At 36.0% G+C, this 20,185-nt stretch overlaps 1 protein-coding gene across 10 annotated transcripts in view; it reads left to right on the top strand.

Moving 5' to 3' along the window:
- PICALM (phosphatidylinositol binding clathrin assembly protein) overlaps positions 1 to 20,185 on the top strand; it is a 65,842-nt gene that overhangs the window by 10,270 nt on the left and 35,387 nt on the right. For all 10 annotated transcript variants that reach the window (XR_005628545.1, XM_039718271.1, XM_039718270.1 and 7 more), the window contains exons 2-4: positions 15,109 to 15,251; positions 17,439 to 17,514; positions 18,741 to 18,843. Coding sequence is in view for 9 of the 10 variants with exons in the window: in XM_039718271.1 (XP_039574205.1) it covers positions 15,109 to 15,251; positions 17,439 to 17,514; positions 18,741 to 18,843 (322 nt within the window). In the remaining variant the exon portion in view is untranslated. The remainder of the gene's footprint in view (positions 1 to 15,108; positions 15,252 to 17,438; positions 17,515 to 18,740; positions 18,844 to 20,185) is intronic.

Here is a 20,185-nt window from a genome sequence, read left to right as displayed (position 1 = left end):
CAAATATCTCATGGGAGATGTTAGTCTAAATTGAAAAAGGAAGTAAAAGCTAAATTAGGCAGGCATTTCCAACATTTCTATTAATAGAATGGAAGAATTTAGCTGTACTTTTGCTTGACTGCCTCCCTTCATGGAAGAGCTTCACACTCACAGCACATGAGTGTCAGTTGAAACAATTTTGTGGTAATACCTCTGTTTTTATGTGTAGAGAAGTTGGTTTTGTTGGTTTTGGTTGTTTTTTTTTAGCTCTTGTGCTCTGCTTTATCCAGTTTTCTAACAGTTCATGGCAAAATCTGATCTGGTTTTGGTGTAAAGAAAATGTATGAAAGTGGCTGTCAGTAACAGATCTCCTTTAATGAGTTCACCTACTTTTAAGTGCAAAAAGTGAAGTAAATTGTATGGAATTGATGGAGCTTGTGTTAAAATGACTGCAGAAGTGCTCTAAATCCATGTATCATGAACTTTCCTTGTTGTTTAATAAATGGTTCACTTAAAAAACTGACACTTGTTTAAACCAAAATGACCAGAATTTTGCACGCCACCAAATACGTTGACATGAGAGGTGTAGTTTCTTGGTTTTTGTTATGCTTCTTTCTCCAATTCCTAATGGGAAAAATTAAGAGTAGTCTCACTTAGGAGTTAGACAGAAGTCATATAAAAATGTCTGGTGTGCAGAGTATTTTTTTTTCAGTATAGAAAAAGATAAAACTCAGCCACATTGTGCAAAACTTTCATATACCACCAGGGAGTACAGCATTTAGCCTATTTGATCTCTGAGAGACCAGCTCAAGTACCCAACTGTGTAAACCTGTGGTGGCCTGTGAGATTTTCTGCCAGTCACTTTGTAGGAGAAGGATGATGTTTGATTTTCACTGAATGATAAGTATTTGAAGTTTGAGAATTTGCTTCTTTGATCTTTCAAATAATTCAGATACTTTGTCAGGAGGTTGTTTTTTTTTTTTCTTTAAGAAAATTCATTATATGATAGAATAGGCAAATAGTCTAAACTCATTTCCTCCTTGGTCTGTTAGCTGAGACTTGGTAAGGACATTTTTGCAGCAAGTGCAAAAAAAATGCACTTCGGGCAAGTGTTTATAATCCTGAGGGTTACTATTTTGAGCTTGACCAGCTTCTTCTATAGAAACTTCAAGAAAAAAGTATACCTCAGCAAACCTCCTTCATGAAATCTGTGTTTTGTCACTTATTAGCTCCATGATTCAATTGTCTTTGCCTTATTTTCCCCTCTTTTCAGGTTTTTCCGCTTTTTTTGGGATGCTTGGGTCATTGTTTATAAGCCTTTAAATCAGAGCTACACTGAGACCTGTTAAGCTCTGTTTAGTCAGCTAAAAGAGTAAGTGATCATCTGACAGGACACTGCTGTATGTATTTCCTGAGAGACCCACAGAAAAGTAAGATACGTAGATTATCCATACAAAATAGGAAATACTGCATAGCTGGATTGTAGTATGATGTGTGTGAAGTTTATTCATAGTAAAAATCTGTTTTAAAGCTATCATCTGAGGAGGTTTTCTCCAGTAGTTGGGCATTGTGCTATTTATAAGGAAAAGCATTTGCACTATTTTGTAATAAATAGCACGTACTAATTTTAAAAATCTAAGTAATTTGGACTTTTATTTATGTTATGAGAGAAAAGCGCTATTTGCAGTAATTTTATATATTGGGCTTTTGATGCCTACTATATTAAAACTAATCCAAATGAGTAATTTTTGCATCTCTATGATGTTGGAAGAACATAATGTAATAATCAAACCATTTTAGAATATGGCTTAAATATTTTTGGTCTTGGATGTAACAGTTTCCCAGGGTTTTTTTTTTTCCTTCATCAAGTTAATTTTGAAAATCTGTGTAAATACGTGAGAAGCAATAAAATGTGGAATGTTCTTTTTTAACCAGTATACTACTGGGGCAAAAGAACCTGTAGTAGAGGCTGACACACCTTGAGACTCCCTTGGCATTACAGCTGTTTTCTACAACATGTTAGCATGGACTCTTGACAAAAGGAAGCCTGTTTCCACACAATTAGAAGTTTAGGTTTTGGTTGGGTTTTTTCCAGTAGTTAACCAGGCAGCACAGCTTTTTCCACTAGTTAACCAGAAGCTGTAGAAGGTGGTATCTACCAAGAGATGTGTCCTACCGTGCAAAAGATACCTACATCTTCATTGGCAGTTTCAGCACTGATGGAGGAAAGCAAATACAGAGGCATAACTCCTTTAGCTTAAATACATGCTTCCTGACAGCTCCCAAAGGCATTCAGGAAAAATGTGCTATTCATGCTCAGAGATAGATTTTGTCCAGAAGGAAATCTAATTTCCAAAGTCTTGGTTTAAAATAGGAGAGAATGACACATATTCCAAACAACTTTGCTGCTGGCGTAATACCTTTGAGCTATTGAAATGAGGCAAGTATTGAAGTAGGAAAACTCAGGTCATGTGGCTTTGGTTTTGTCTTATCTTTGGTTTTTGTCTATTAAACTGTCTAATTAAAGATGCTGCACTGCTGTTCAAAGAGAAAAGAATGTGAATTACATGTGTGTGATTAATTCCAAAGTAATAAAGGTCTCAGTGTAGCTCTGTTCAGTGGGATGTGGTGGCAGGAGGTCAGGTTGGTGTTAACGCTCACTGGTTTCAGTTTTACTGTGCTCTACTGTGGTGGTACATCACTACAGAATTCCTTTCTAGTGCACCTTTTAGAATAAAGGGATGTGGAAGGCAAACATCTAAGAAGCACCTAAATTGCACTTGTGTGAATACTCTGTATATTTAGAAGATACATTTAGATTCAGAAAGTGTGCTACAAGTGTTTACTGCCAAAATGTATTCTGCATGAAGTCTGGCTTTTTCTGTTTGCTCCTTGGTAATGCAGGATTAAGGAAGTCACAGATGTTGGAAGTTAGTGTGGGCTGAGAGAGCTGGAGTTATTCAGTTTGGATACAAGAAGACTGTGGGGTGACCTCACTGCAGCCTTCCAGTGGCTGCAGGGAGCTTATAAAAAGGAGGGAGGGGAAATTTTCATATGAGTAGACAATGACAGGACAAGGGGAAATGGCTTTAAACTGACAGAGGGTGGATTTAAATTGCATACTAGCAAGACATTGTTTACTCAGAGGCTGGTGAAACACTGGAACATATTGTCCAGGGAAGTTCTAGATGCCCCATCCCTTCAAGTGTTCAAGGCCAGATTTGATGGAGCTTTCAGCAGCTTGATCATGAGTGACGTCCCTGCTGTGGTTGGGGTGTTGGAACGAGATTATCTTTAAGGTCCTTTCCAACGTAAACCATTCTGTGGTTCTGTGATAGGTACTTAGTCTTTGGGTGAATTTTTTAACAGATATCATCAGAATGCCATACAACCAGGTGAGCTAAAGTTGAGATTGGGAGTTCCTTGGAGGATTGAGGAGGGTTAGATACTGAAGCGAACCCTAGTTACGTTAAAGGCTTACCTTCTTGAAAAGATAGAAGTTGTCTTGCTGCAGAACTACTGTAGAGTTATGCTCATTGAGGATTTTTTGTTCAGTGATGTCTGCTATTAACAAAATGGTTTCCCTGTTCCAGTAGGCTGGGCTATGGTAATGTAACTGTACCACTGCTAGCAAGCTGCCAGGTGAGGCATTTGTTGGTACTATGCCTGCATCCAGAGCAATCTGCAAGGATTGGTTACGTGCTGTTGGCAGTACAACAGCAGCTTGTACGTGTGTTTCACAGGCCTTGTTTTAAAAACATGTCTGTTAGCACAACTTGGTTTTTATTGTATGGAGGTGCAATAGCTATAGAATATTTACAGGTTCTTTGGAGCAGAAAGAGAGGGCTATAAGTACATACTATAACCAAAAATTTACTGTATGCAAAGGCAGATGGCTTGGGCACTATTTCTGTCAGAGACAGAGAACAGTGTGGTAATGTTCAGTGTGTGTGTGGTGATCGAGAGACCTGAGGGTTAGTATCTCTGGCATCACATACTGATCTCTCAGCTATCTATGAACCATGTTAGGTGCCTTCTCTGTGTGTCTTAAGGTGAAATCGTAGGATAAACTCACATGTATGCAGGCTGCTTGAAGTAACTTCATGTTTTTGGTAGGATATAAAAGCAGTGTTAAAGCTATGCAGTTTTCAAAGTACTTAGTCTTCATCAAAGTTAAAATGTTCCATCTAATGCAACACAGAATGGGTGTTCCATTCACCCACTATGTGTAACCAGCCACACTATAAATATTATATTGGATACTTAAGCATTATTATAAATTATTCTCATATTTAACATAACAATTTAATATTAGATGCTAATATATTAAATATTGATTTCAATATCAAACCAATGGCTGTCATTCAAAATCCTGTCATTCAAAAAGCCTGTCCTAATGTATTCTTAAACAGAAATGCTCATATAGAACCCTTAGGGTACATACCTGCTTTCTAGCTTGTCAGAACCTGAAATGGGGTGCATCCTCAAGTGTTTGTAGCTATGCACTCTGGAAATACAATCTTGAACAAAGAACTATGCATAATTTTATTCATGAATTCATTGAAATTAGCATGTGATCAGTGAAAAAGAATATTGATTTTTCCCTGGTTTAATTAGGCCAGTGGGTTAAATATTCAAATTGAATGTACAGCTTATGCAAGAATTGTCATGTTAGTTGGCTGATACAGACATTTTTCATCTTTTAATCAAGAATCATCTTTAGAATATGATTCACAGGCTTGTTATTAAGCATGTTTGTGAAGACAGGATCAAGGCTCTAAGTTTACAGATAGTTTTCAGTGGGAATAATGTGCTAGTGTATGTGTGGGAGCTTATAATTATTTTGAACTAGATTTCATGATAAAATGCTTTTAAAAGGGTATGTAGGAACTGAATGTAGAGCAAAAGTATTCAGTAGTTTTGGTATGTCTTGTATATTTCTTAGTATTCGGGAGCTGAAACAATTGTTGGTTTGTTCTGTTTTGAGGAAGAATTTAGTCTTAAGAGTGGGTGGCAGATGGGAAATTAATCCTTAGAAAGGTAACTGTATTTTAATGTATTTTAAATACTTTTGTATTGATTAGTATTTTAAGATTTTAACAAAGGTAGTTATTCTCTGTTATAACAATTGATAGGTACAGGTAACAGCCATGGGGTTTAGTGTGGTTTTTTTTCTTTGATTTTCAAACTTAGTGGACCCAAAGAGTGCTGCTTTAATACAGACTGCTTGCATCACTTCGCCCACAACTGGAGAATACTCAAAGTGGAGAATATGTCCATATGTAGTTCTAATGATTTAGTAACTGTATGTTGGTACACACTGTGTATCAACAGAGAATTGCCTTGTCTTGGGAATGAGTGCAGCTGCTCTTCAGACCAAGATTAGAAGATGAAGTTACGCTGAGAAATTTGTGTAGTGCTCTATGAATGCTTGCAGAGGTCTAAACATGTCAGGAAGGTGCAAAAAAAACTTTTGTCTAGCAGGATTTTCTGAATGCACGGGAACCTTGCAAAAAGGTTTGGCTCACTTGATTTTCATTATAAACCACCAACACGAGGATGTAGGAAAGATGGGCATCCTTCCATGTGTCCGTAGAAGGAAGTAATTCCCATTATCCAGCTGGGACACTATACTTAACTATATATATAAATAAATATATACATTCATGTGTATGTATTTGTGTGTGTATTTATATGTATAAATCAGTGAAACTGTAGAGAATCGATAGAAGGTCAGATGAATTAAGACAACTGAAAATTTAGGAAACGTTGAAAGAAAATTATTTTATTAAGCAAGAAAATAGTAGTTTTTCCCTTGTGTTGAAATTTTTTATGGGGAGCATGGATATTCAGTCTTCATTGAGAAGCACAAAGGGAATTTCTTTTTAATCTGCACCAGAACATCAGATTTTGGAATATTTATATAAGAAAACTTGGAACTCTAGAGATGTGCAGTAACCACTGAAGGCTAAGACAGACAGCTTGGAAGAACAGAGGATGACTGTAGTGGGGTGGTTGAGTAGTGTCCTGGTCACTCAGTGGTGCCAAAAGTGGAAGGACTTGTCCACTTCCCTTTTTCTTCTTATTTTTCTTACCTTTGCATGTCATCATCTCCTTTTCTTGTTGTGGCTTTCACCTGTTTTGGTCTTTTGTGAGCCATTTTTTATCTGGTAGGATAATGGAAAAACTATGCTGTGTTGTATCACCTCATGTGTCATCCCCATATCCCACCCACCGCCACTGAGGGCAGGGGTTTTTGTGTGGTTTTTTTCTGTTATCAGCAGTTAGTATGGTTCAGAGAAGTGCACTAGGGCTGACATAACACCAGCAGTGGAAGTGTGTGAATGTTTGCAGGTAGAGACAGGAACAGGACCACCCAGATTTGTCATGAGTTGTCATGAAAACATGTCCTGTGAGTTATATATCTTATGCATTTGTGTTGGTCTAAAATAATGAACTTCTGCCATGTGTTAAACTTGGATGAAGATCTAGATGAGTTAAGCTATGGTTTGTGTTCAGCTTGAATGTATTTGAAATGAGAATGTTATATTTACAATCTGTGGCTGGAGCTGTTTAGGCAATATTTAGCAGTATTTTAATGTTTGTCTTTAAAATGTGATGGCGGTACTTGGCAAGTTTAGATGAAAATGGTGTTCGAGTCCGTCTTGAAAAAGCAGTTATCCAAAGGTAACACACTTGTCATTTCCACAATATTTGTAACTGGAGAAGTTTGAATAATCATTATGAATATTAAATGAAGTGCTGATGTGGCACCTTCCAGTATGTAGGAACTAAGATAAAGAAAAGAAAAAGGAAAATGGTGTACATATTGGTTTGAGTTGTTCTTCTCTTATTTTTGACTTCTTTTGCTGTTTCATTCACCAGTGCTTTGTTTGTTGAGGAGTTTTGGTAGACACTACTAATGTTTTTCAGAGAATTCTTCATTGAAACCAGTTGTTCAACTGAACAAATTTTTACTCTATTTTTTGCAGAAAGTATATTAATTCGTTTTTGCAGTTCTCAAACAGAAGTAGTACGTTGCTTGAAGTGCTGCCATATGAGAAAAATGTAGAGTTGAAAGATACCTGAGGCAGTAATGCTGAGTTCACAGGGTTACTGTTAGAGATTTGAAGTAATTTCTGAAAATTCCAATTAGAAACAGTGGTTTTAAGTAGGAGAGAGAAACATGATAGTCTCACTTGAGTTGGAAGAACAAGATGTAGCTTGATGAAATGAAAATATAAACCTGTGGCTATAGAGCAAGTTATTTAACATTATAGTAAATCTTCTTTCTGCTTATCTAATATAAATTAGATTAAATCATAATTCTTTTTAAACATGGAAAACTCAGAATAGAATGAGACTTCTCAGATTTCTTTAACTCTTCCATAAATTGTTTCCTGAGTTAATGCATGTAGCTGATAAGATGCTGTTTATATGCAGAGAAAGAATTCTCAGTGAAAACTTTTATTCTTAATTTAAAAATGTGTGATCCAGATTTCCTTGTCCATTTTCTCAAGGGGACTTTGATGAAGCCATGGGGCAATCTGATGTAGTAAACTACTTCTAGTAATGTGGTTTGGTACAAATGGGTTTATTCAGAAGATAAACAAACCTAAATTTAGAGCAAGTAGTGTTTATGGCATATTTTGTTTTAAACTGCAAATGGTAGGTATTTTCTGTTAATTAGGAAAATACTGAAGTATTCACTCAGTTTTCAAAAACATGCTTGTTATACAATATTCTTCAGATTAAATTCAGCAGATTAAAGGTCATTTAGTGAGTGGCTCAGAATGAAATTTACCATCACTGTGTTTTATTTGATCACTCCAGTATGTCATTTGGGGTATCCTTGTTTTTGCACAAGCTTAATTTTTGGTTACAAATGTATTGTTTGGAGGAAGAAATCAATTTTTTAAAAGTTATTATTTTACCTGTTTGCATTAATATTCAGAATTATTATGAGTATTATTTTTAGATGAATTGCTTGTTTCTATAATGAAAGTATTTATTTACATACAGGAACATTCTAATCCTATTTCCTATATTTAAATAAGGACATCACCTGTGGAAGAAGTGGGAAATTATTTAGAAAGTTACCATATGCTTACATTAAGTTTTCTACTTCTAAAATGTCAGTTGGAATGTGTAGAATCAGGTTTGAATATGTCAAGGTTTGTAGTTATCAGAACTGTTAATCCGTAGAAGTAGATTTTAATTATAGATTTTACAGAAAACCTTTTTCTTTTGTTCTTATTTTTGTATATCTGATTTGTTGAAGTTTTTATAAATGTCCTTTCATGGCACAGTTAAGTCCTCCAATTATTTAAATATTAGAGAACACTGTATATATATGTTCTAGAAATGTTTTCAAAGCACTTTGCTAGAATGAAACTGCTATGTATTTGTGAAGTAATTTCAATTTTGTTAATTTTGTAACTGGATAAAATTAGATCACACTCTTTACAATCATTGTGTCATGGTGAATAGAAAAAATAACCTCCATAATCCAAAATATCTGTTGTCATCTGTGGCCAGTTGAGAAACTCGATTCTTTTTATGGAAGTTTTGAGAATAAGGGATTACCTTGACTTGCCAATTATTCAAGGAGGGAAGATGATCTGTTATAGAAATTTGAAGAAAAAAAATACAACTGGGAAGAATATCTAATATACAGATGTTAGTTATTTCTAATATTTTATGTTACATTTCATGCAGACCACTCTGGTTAAAAAGGCACTTCTAGTTCAGTAAATAACAAAATAAAAATGGACCGTGAAAAACTTTGTTTCTGGTAAATTCAGTTTCTCCTTCATTTAAAGTCTGCTGACAAATGTTACATTACTGTAACTGGAACAAGCTCATTTCTTTAATTTCCCCCTTTTCAATAACCTGTATTTTCTCCCTCTTGTCTGGGAAGGAAAGATATGGCAGGTGTGTGTGCTTTCCCAGAACCTGTAACAGGAATATTTAAAAACTACATGGCTATATAGATCATGAACTCTTTAGGGGGTAAGCAGTGAAATGTTGGTCTTAAACCTATGAAATTTGTTTAGAAATAGTAAAAGCTTGCTGTAACTGTATTCCTGACAAAAAATTGAAGGAATTTTTTGTCTGGTGGCTGACTTCTCAATGGCATAAAACCAGACATTTTTCATATCGTTAACCAATTTGATGTGAACTTGCTGACTTCTGATCTTTGAAATTTTTCACCAAATTCCTGAAGTTGTCAGTGTTAACTGCTGCTACACAGTGTCATTGTGTGGGAAATGGTTGCATTGCTGCTTTCTCACCTATCCTTTGGGAATGTTTTAGCTGTTTAATAGACTTTTAGATTCAGCCATTTGCATTTTAATTAAGATTGCTGACCAAATGAGGGACCAGCTCTGTTCCAGTGATGAAATATTTGTGTAGAACAAGAAGAAAATGAGACCCTGACATAGAGGAAACTGGTATAATTTGAAAATCGTGATAGGAGTTGAAATCTAGGCAGCCAGGAAAGGAATTTAACTTGAGTATTGACAGTGTAGATAGCCATGTTTTTTCTGTTAGTATTTTACTTTTGTTTCAGCATTTGGGTTGAGATGCCAACATTTTTCCCACTCATTTCCAAAAGTATGATAAAATGAAAGTGTGCCAACTTTGAAGGTTTTGTCTTGTTGAGAAAATGGTCCCTTAGAGGAAAGCAAAATAGCCCCATATCAGTAATTATTAAATCTTTTGCTCAAATCTAAAAATTATTTTGTATGGCCTTGCGTGAAAGAAGGATTGGTGATAAGCAGATGCACACCCTTAAATAAATTATCTTAAGGATAGACAATGTCCTGTATTCCAACACTGTGAGTAGCCACAAGTGTACCCTTGTGAGTGGAGTGTCAGTCACTAGCATGTTTTCTCTTCAGTATGAAAGGTACCAAATTAATTGTGTTCTGTTGAACTCCCCTATGTGGGTGTAAGTTGCGTGAAAATTAATTAATGCAATAAATGTTTTATATTTTCTTTTGTATTTAAAAAAAGATCCAAGTTTGCTGTGTGGACTTCAATTTTAAATTTACCAGTTGAGTAAACATAATCTAATTGTATTGGCTTGTGCTTTGGATCCACCAATATGTATTTAAATATTCTTTTATTATTCTTGTATTTTTTAACTGAAGAATGTAATGTGTTTAGCTCTTGGCCCTATCTGCCTACTCATGTTGGATGATCAATAGTTCAATTGCTTACTGAAAGGACAGTGTCTCTCGTATTGCATGTATTTAAATGGCACAACTCTCCATAACTTGCAGCATATAACCAATTACTTGCTTATTCTAGGTAGTGTCTGTGGTGTAAAAGATGAAAAAACCATAGCTAACAAAATGGATATCTGTCACAGTTGCTTGACCTATTTTGAAGTAACTGGGGTGTGGGACACACTGTCTGGCCTGGAAGATCTTACTCGTGTAAATATTTTCAGTTTATTTTACTTAAAAATAAAAATATTGTTAAAATGAGAGATACAGGTAACCCACTGGAAATAATCAGGTACTGCATGTACATGAAGTATGTAAATCTGGCTTACGTTCAGTCTGCTTGTTAGGTTACCACAAATGACACAGTCTGAAACTGTATCTGAAACTAAAACCATTAACAAAAGCTTTTCTCAACCTGGTTCTTTATAATCTTACTGTGAACTCATATGAGTAAGATTCTGGGAAGAGACATCATAAAGACTCATTCAGGATCCCTTGTGGTTCCTTTTTGTGGGGAAGGAAAGCTGTTTTTTATAATTTTGTCTTAGCAGGCTGCCTGGTGCAGAACGAGGTGCTGCACAAGGAGTTAGGTCACAGGCACATGCTGAAAGCACATGCATTCTCTGGGGTAATTTGGGACGGATGCCTTTGATGCTTTATTATCTAGCCTGACTTCCTCATGTTTGCCGTGGGTCAAGACTCATGATCTCTTACCATGGGTTGGCTAATCCACATCTACATGCCTAGTGTGGAGTAGACAGCATACTTTATCATCATAGCCTTGTAGTCACTGCTTTGTGTAGGTGATTGCTGCTTCTTTCTTGTGTATGAACCTTCAATCTTGCTCTGCTCTTACTCTACTTCACATCTCTATACTTCTATCACCTGGTAACTATGAATAGCATAAGGCAGTGAATCACTTGGCTCTTTCCCGTAATGAAGGCTGAACGGTTGAAAGGCTGTAGAGCTCTTGGTTGGGACTTGCAAGTAGATTATTTTTCTAAGCCTGAGTATTGTACTGGATGTCTTAGAGTAGTTAACTTGAACAGGGTTAGGCAATATGCTTGCTTTGGTACAGGTGCAATTGCAAATCTTCCAGTGTTGCTGAGATGTCTGTTGGCCAGACCTTTGTTATGATTCCTTGCAAAACTCTTGCTTTGGTGGAAAAAGACCCAAACAGAACTGAATTATGTGAAAGTTACTTGGTAGTGAAAGCTTTCACTGTTACAACAAAATAAAATCTAAACACTATTTTAAAACAAGCTAAAAGTGTTTTCTTGGAAAATCTAGTTTTGCCTCTGAAACCTCTACCGAAATGTGATACACGATTTAATGTCGGTGGGTAAGTGGTGTTCTCGAAACATGTTTTTGTCAATCACGTAAGTCTAAGGTTTTTGATCTTTAGGAATACCTGTTAGACTACACTTTCTGACTTCAACTTGCTTTGTAAAACAACTTACTTTGGTTTTGCCTGCCTTTATTCTCTCTTTCTGTAGATTTTGCATGGATTTGTAAATTGCTTAAGATTGGAAGGGATCTCAGATTTTGTAATGAACTCCAGCTTTTAAACCACACTGGATATTAACAAATCTGGCTGTTTACAGGCTCTGGTGCCTGACCATTTTCTTTTGTTTTTATCCTTTTTCTGTGAACATCCAGGAAATACCTGATTGAAGGTAGCCTTTACATTTCCCCTCTCTGCCTCCAGCCTTCTGTTTTGCTGGTGGAATAAACCCACCTCCTTCAACCACTTCTTGTACATCATGTGCTTTACACCCTGGGCAGCCTCGTAGCCATTCCTTTGGCTGTCCCCAGCCACAGCCATGGATATGACTGCATTTGTGGCTGTCTAAGCTTCTCTCATATAAATCTCCCAGCCAGCTGCAAGCTTAAGGTTCTTGCTAATTGCTGCCATCTTTGAAACAAGCAATGACATTATCTAACACCTGTATGCTGTGTGTCTTGTGCTGTGAAAGTTTTAAAAGATTTTAGAATTGCAGAATTCTATGATTTTAGGTGGTTTATTTCCCAGGAGAGTATTTCTTTTTCTGCTGTGAGGTATTCTGGGCCTTAATGAAGAAGGTTGACACAAAGTGATTTTTCTTTCTGTAGTATTACGGGAGTAACTATTCAATCTTCCTCCTTGACTCCCATGACAAGCTGATCAATGAAACTGGCACGTTCTTTCACCAAGGGTTATCCTTTGTTTTCTCAATTATTTTGTTTATTTCTATTTTTGCTCTAAGATGAAAGCTGTTCCTCTTAGTGCTGTACCCTTGGGTTATACACCTGCCTGTGGTATTGCTTATAGCATTTCCAGTGAGTAGCAGTCTAGAGATATGTTGCTTTGGGGCCCTTAGGTTTCCAAACACATAGCTAGTATTTTCATAGGTGGGTGTGAGACGAGTTATGTTAAGTGTAGGATGTGAAAATAACTATATATTTGTTCCTCTCCTTTAATGAAGGGTGTTTGTGGGAATAGGATAAATAAGAACACTGTATATGCAGTGTGGGATGTAGTGCAGGAGTGTGGGATGAAGGATACCATCTTCTGCTGTCTATGCTGCTTATAGTATACTTAGCACAAAAATTGCTGTTCTAATTTGGGTGTAACTGTGCAAATATTTCTTTACCTATTTGGCATTGCTCATGAAAATACTTTCAAAAGAAATTTCAGAGAGATGTTAACTTTTCTGAGATGTGTGTGGTGTAGGTACTTTGAGGTATTAATACATACCAGATTGTTGTGCATCTGTTCAATCAGTATTTTGGAGAGAGAGAAATTTCATGTTTTACTAAATTTAGTTTGTAGTAACTGTAGTATTGTAGTGACTCCCTTGTTTGTGTTTGCAAATTTACTTCCAAATTTAGTTGCCTCTGCACTTCTCTTCTTGCCTATTTTCTCTCCCAGTTGGTCACTGGTTCATCATAATGTGCTTGCGCTCTCTTCCTCTGCCCCCCCACCCCAGGTTCATTCATATGCTTTTCACAGAAGTACTCATCAGTCCTGTGAGGGATGATTTTCTGAGGGTTACAGAGCCTGTTTTCTTTTATACACTGCAACAGATAATGATTTCAAAGTTCAGTGGCATTTCAGAAACCATTTCTCCCAGCACAAAATATCATCTACACTGGATATTTATTTGGGTTGGGGTTTTTAAAATATTTTTAGACAGTGAATTTTCAAGTGCCACCTCTTCTTTTGTATTTTTTGGTTACTGTTGATCTACTGGCAAATGTTACATTTAGGAATAGAAATTCTCACTTTCTAATATGCACTTGCACATTTTATGCCAAAACATATGACTTGACATCCAGTGATGTGTGTACTTTGTATTTGATGTATGTTCCTGCCAGATAGCCTTGCGCAAAACTGCCTGTGTTATTATTTAGGAGGGAAGACCTGAAGGTGAAGAAGCTGCAGGGCTTGGTTTTGATGATCCAGTTCAGAGCATGTCTCTTGCTGAGTAATATCCTGGCATTGTCTTAACAGCCCCAAATCATCATCCAATAGTAGATAACCGTGACTTAAAAATGAGGTCATGAATGCCTGTAGTCATCACAATTTTACTTATAGATAAAAAGAATGTTTATCTTTCCATCTCATTACATTTATGAATGTGGAAATAATTTCCTGCTCGCTTCCTTCAATACTTAAACATAAATAGTAGCTTTTTCAGTTCTGACCATACTAGTTCAGAGTATGTGGTAGCTGTGCTTACCTGCTGCTCTGGCTGAAGGAAGGTCCTGTCTTTCTGGAGTCCTTCAAGATGGATGGTTGTTCATAGGAAGATATAAAACTCTCTTCAAAAGTGGAATGTTTGCCTTCAGATTAAATGGGTGTTTCCAGTATGCCTTGGTAGTCCTTGGACAGGAAGGCATAGGACGTTCTGAAGTCTTGATTTTTACTGATCTACAGCCTTTGGCAGGGCTGTCAGTTTGAGTGAAAATTGCTGGTTTATTTTTGGAGTGATAATATTTTGGAGTGATAATAGTAGAGAAATTTCATCACTATGATGTTGCATTAAGTTAAGCTTCATATTAAATAATAGCAAGCTGTATTATCATATAGTTGTTTCTGTTGTATTTGTCAACATAGTGTTGTGATCTTAAGTCATCTCTTCCTTCATCAGCCTTTGGAAATGAGTTACTGGATAATGAGACATTGTTCTGTTGTTGTACTGAAAGTGTAGCTCCCCATGTTTACACAGGTGAGACAGTAGTCCAGGCTGAACAGAGGTGGGAAAGCTTTGTTTTAGCTAGCCAGCCTCAGGTCTTGTGCTCCTAACCATCTTTTTGGTTAATGATCCAACTTTGTTTGAACTGAATTAATCTGTCAACTTCTGGCATTGTTGCTAGAGGCTCCTTTTTCCACCCAGCATTTCCTCTGCCTTTTTGAAGGTGTTGATTGCATTGTATCAAGACTAAGTTGTATTTGAATCTTTTATTATTCACTTTGAACCAGTGCTGGAAAGTATTTACTGATCCATTAAGAGACCAGAAATCTGAGATTACAGTTAATTCTAGTCATAATCTTCCAGTAAAACTTAATTAAATGGTACCATGTAATAATTATTTTGCTATTTAATGCTTTAGGAGTTTGAAAGCTAAGAGTTGTTAGTCAGAGGTAGTGCCAGTCATTACAGTACTTCTGTTCCAGGGCCTTGTAAGGCAGCTGCAAAAGCAGTTTAATCTTGGCAGTGAGCAGAGTGCGCTTTGTATTATTAAGTTCTGATAGACCAGAGCCATCCTCCTTTTTGATATTTATTTTGCTGGAAAGCCCCTCAGTTTTCATCAGAAATATTACTACATAAAATGAATGTACTGATTTTTTGGGGAGCATTATTGATCTTCTTCAGCAGAACTGATAATAACAACAGAAATTTTTCTTTTGCAGATTTAATCCAGTGCACAAATGAGATGAACGTGAACATCCCACAACTGGCAGATAGTTTATTTGAAAGAACTACCAACAGTAGCTGGGTAGTGGTCTTCAAATCTCTTATCACAACCCATCATCTAATGGTGTATGGAAATGAGGTAATACAAAAATGATGTATTATTTTGAAAACAGTTACAGTCCCTCATTCCATTACTGGAAGCATTTAGGTGAATATCACCTAAATACTTCCAGTAATTCTTTTGTAAGACAATTCCAGTTTGCCTTTTTGGATCCTACTCTGAATGAACACAGGTCTCATCTTCCATTTGTTTCTGTTGTTTCAACTTCAAAGTGTGCAATTCTAGCATAAAAAGTAAATGTCCCAAATGCTGAGGGTACTTTTTTCCTATGTTCATATTCTAATGATGAAAGAAAAAAAAAAAACAAGAAAAACTAACTTGCATGGGATTCTGCAAGCTGAAAATGGAAGCATTTTTGCCTTCATGCTGTAGCTAACTCTCTGGTCTTTTCTCCTAGATAACTTCATTTTAAATTAATTTCTACCATCACACCCTAATCTTTTACAATTAAAACAAATGTGTGCCTATGAGTTGGCTTTGAGGGTCACCCTAGGACAGGGTGAAATAAAACCAAACTGTTAACAGTTAAACAGTTCAACAAACGTAACTCCAAGTTACACAAAAAGGAATAAACCTGTTTTGTCTCAGTTTTAATTCCTAAGGGGCCTTATTGTTTGGAATACCAAGCCAAGTATAGCAGCAGCTTGAATGTCATGCCTTTAAAAAAAACAAAAAGAAAAAATATTTCTAAGGCTTTCTTAGAAAATGTTTGTAAACATTGCTTTTTACTGCAGAATAAGGTAAGCTATATGAACTTTGGAATTGAGATAGTTTTAACAAATTATCAAAATTTTTCATTTGAGTTTGCTTTCAGAGGAACTGCGTCCTCTGACTGACTAGTGTGGGTTGGATGGGGAGGTTAAGTTTTTAAACATATACTGGTTTCCCTTGCCGGTTATTGCTGGTCTGGGTGAAAATCTGTTCTGTGAAGCTAACTTAAGCCACAAGAGGGCAAACTTCTGTTGTTGGCTTGAAGCTTAAACCTTTTCATTGGGATAATTGACACTTTCCAAAACACAATCTATACACCTTGCATTTTGAGTCATGTGAATTTTAAACGGATACCAAAGTAGTTCATAGTAATAATTAAAAGTATTTCATGGGACCACTGTCTGAAATACTTTCCATTAAGAATAGAATTTACAAACAAATTTTGCTTGCCAAATATATTACAGAAGTATTGAGGGTAAGGTTGCTGCTGAAAATGAAATTTTTCACATTTGGAAACAGTACTTGAACAATGAGAGTGCAACCTGATTATAGCACCATTTAGATTGCAAAGGACCTTTAAGATCAAATCCAGCTGCTAAGCCAGTGCTGCCAAGCCCACCACTAACCCTTAACCCCAAATGCCACATCTGTGTGTCTTCCAAATACCTCCAGGGATGGTGCCTCCAACTTTGGCTTAATTCCTTTATAAGTAGGTACTGAGTGCCTTTACTCTTCTCCAGTCTTTTTTCTGTGCAACCTGTGTAGCATAATGAAAGTAATGAACTAGTACATGTTACACTAATCAATGCTGTTTTTGTCTTTTGTCAGAATGTTTCTTGCAACTGCATGATTGGCTTATTTTTGTAGCAGCTCTATACAAATTTTTTCCTTTTAAATTGTGTCAACAATCTGAAATGTCTTTACCAGAAGAAAATAGCATCATTCACCTTGTGAAGCATAATTTGTAATTAAATGTAATTAGAAGTATTATGATACAGTGTTAGTTCTTTATATGAATTATGTTTGATATTTGATTTATAAGCAAACTAACATTTACATCACCTATTTTCATAGTTAAGCTAAGTACCATTACAATTTTATGCTGAGCAAAGTTGACTTGGCTAATTAGTAATATTAAATCAGTTGTTATAAAATTGAAGTCAGTGAAAAAACTATGAGCATGTAAAATGAGAATGTATTTGAAGGGATTTTTTCAGAAGTTCAGAGTTCCATATTCTGGCTTAAAATAAACTCCAACTAAATGAGGCCTTTGAACAAAATTCCACTTGGATTTTTTCGCGGATTTATGGATAAAAAATAACTAGCTTACTTCGATAGCTTAGCTGGTTTTGTAATGTTTCCAGATTTGAAGTCAGTGTTAAGGCATAAAAGCTGAATTTTGTAACTTGGATAAAAAGTTTCTAGTATTGTTAACACAATTCCTTCTCCTTAGTAACACAGTAAAAGTATTCAATTTTTTTCTCTTTTGTCTAGCGTTTTATCCAGTATCTGGCGTCCAGAAACACATTGTTTAATCTGAGCAATTTCCTAGACAAAAGTGGATTGCAAGGTAAGGTGTCTTTTATTCATTAAAAGTTAGTAATGTGCTGAGGAACAGCAAAGACAACTTGGTTACTCTTAATGAACCCTGTCATTTAGGAAGTAACTTTTCTGTCCATTTTACCCCAGACTCCATTTCTTAAATAAAATGCTGTAATGATGTGGCAGGAGCTGTCTGCTGGAGGATCATGTTGCATGTTTTCTAACAGGCATTCTTAAAGGCTTCTGACTTCCTTAGACATACGGACCTCAGTATCCCTCTTATTTATCTCTAGAGATAGAGCTTTCCAAATGAGGCAACTTTGATGATTAATTTTTCAAAAATGCATCATATGTACATACATCATGTCAGTGAGACAAGAATCGTATCTAAAAAAATTTAAATTACTTCTTTGGGAAATGGATCAAAGACCATTCCATTTATTTTTGAAACTAATTTGGTGGGCAAATAAGTCTTTCTCTGGTTCATATTTTTCAACTGGAAGTCTTCCAAACTGTTATGCTGCAGTTCAGTGCAGTTCTGACCATACCTGTAGCTGGCATTGTTTTTTTCTCCTAAGGTGGTTCCTTACTTTGTCTACTGCTTCTTATATACTTCTGATCTTTGCCACAAGTGTACTACAACAGGCAGCCAAAGAGGTTGCCTGAGGACAGAAACCTTCTCAGTTATAACCAAGGCTCTATCAAGTTGTCATTTTTTGGAGTTTTAACTTGTATGGTCTCAGCATATCCTATGAACAGATCCTTCTTCTTAGTCTATACCCCTAGACTGACACTTATCAAAATATTTGCTATCACTGCTAACTTAACAGAGAAATATTTCTGTCATATTGTGGTGTTTCCATCAAAGCCTTTTTTTTTTTATATTCAGTTGCAAATGAGACAAGGTGTTGGGGAGCTGGTGTGAATGCCTTTGTGAATGCATAATTTAATTTTTTTAATAGTAATTTCTATTGTATTATAAAAACTTGCATAAAAATTGGCTTGTGAAAGTGATTTGCTTAGGAAGTGAAGTGTAAACTTTTACATAGTTGAGGTTGTCTAGATATTTGTGGTATTGTCTGTTTGATTTACATGGTGACTACAATGACGTAAGCAGTTATTTTCAGATCATATTTTTGCACAATTTTGCATAGTCAATGGAGCTGTCTTGTGTTAATATTTTGCACTTTATTTTGAATAACATTCTTATTCTTTGATTAGGTATGTAATAATCCCCTGAAACTTATTTTTTAGGTTATGACATGTCAACGTTTATCAGGCGGTATAGCAGGTATTTGAATGAAAAGGCAGTTTCCTATAGACAAGTGGCTTTTGACTTCACAAAAGTAAAAAGAGGGTAAGGACTACATTTTGTTTTACTGATCTTGAGGTTTTGTTGTATGTCCTGTAATTCTAGTGGAAAATACTGATGTTAGCTCAGGCTTAATACAGGCAATAATGATTCCTTTTATTTTTTGAATATCTCCCACGACACACAAAGGTCCAACTGCCCAATAATGTGTGTTGTAAAAAATATTTTAATTCAGTTATTGTAAGTTTTTATCTTTAAACATTAACACTTCAATGTAAGGAATGAAAGATGGTATGCATGGAAGTCTATATAAAAAAGTAGAAGTTTGAACAAATCTTTCACAATAGACTACATACTTTGCCTTTTATGTAATATAGAGGACCATGCAATTTATTTGTGCTTGTAGCACTGGAAGGTTTAAATGACAGGTGAAACACCTTGCAGTCCTTCCTAGTGTTCCTCTGTTCTTGTCACAAAATATCTGTGGGAAGCTTACTACCTTTGTGAAGGTAGTGTAAGTTTGTACTTTTAATAGTACATTACAGCAGATCCTATCCTGGGCTGGTCCATAAGAATACAAATTTTCTCTGGAAAGTGTGCTCATTTAAGAGAAATCAGTTATTTTGAGACCAGGTGCCTGTTTACATGTAAAATAACACAGTAAAGAGCACCAGTAGTTTGGTAAATTATATGTTATAGTGAATTAGTTAATCTGGAGCTCTTCTTTGGGAAGGCTTGAGAGAAGGTACCACTCACAGTTGAGTCCTTCTGTCTTTGTCCATTATCTTTTTATATGGTGCTTTTTAAGATTTAAAAGCATAATGCTAGTTTTACATTTGGGTGTCTTTTATCACCCATATTAGGGGAATTTATATTGAAAGTAAAAACTTAATGTTTAATCCACAGAAATCTGAATTTAATACTATTGAATGAATTAATTGTAGTAATGGGCTCTCTAATGGTATTTTGCATTAATATTGTAAAGGCATTTGGAGTGGGGCCTTAGAACACTGGCCAAATCCCTTCTGCCTCCTTGCTGAGAATGTTGAGTCCATTTTGGTTTGAATTGTGACAGTAGAGTAAAAGGAGGATGCCTGGGCTCCTTTTTCTCATTCTGCCTTTAGAGTTGCTTGGATTGATTGCCAACAACACAAAACAGTATTTTCCAAACCTAAGGTTTGTGTGCGGTAAGGTGGCTGCAGCAGCTCTAGAGGGATACACAGTTGTTTTAGGTCTAATAAGGTGAATTATTTAGCCTGCACCATGTGCCTGGAGGTCCTTCTGTGAGCCGAGAGGAATAACTGTTCTGATGGCAGCAATCTGTCTTTCCTTCTCCGTTTTACTCTGGGCTCTCACACCCATGCTCTGCCCCATTCAGTTTCTTGCA

This window comes from Passer montanus, unplaced genomic scaffold (assembly GCF_014805655.1).
Source record: "Passer montanus isolate IOZ18808 unplaced genomic scaffold, ASM1480565v1 scaffold4, whole genome shotgun sequence".
NCBI lineage: Eukaryota > Metazoa > Chordata > Aves > Passeriformes > Passeridae > Passer > Passer montanus.
The sequence above is the reverse complement of the archived record's forward strand: the minus strand, read 5'-3'. Positions and strand labels throughout refer to the sequence as shown.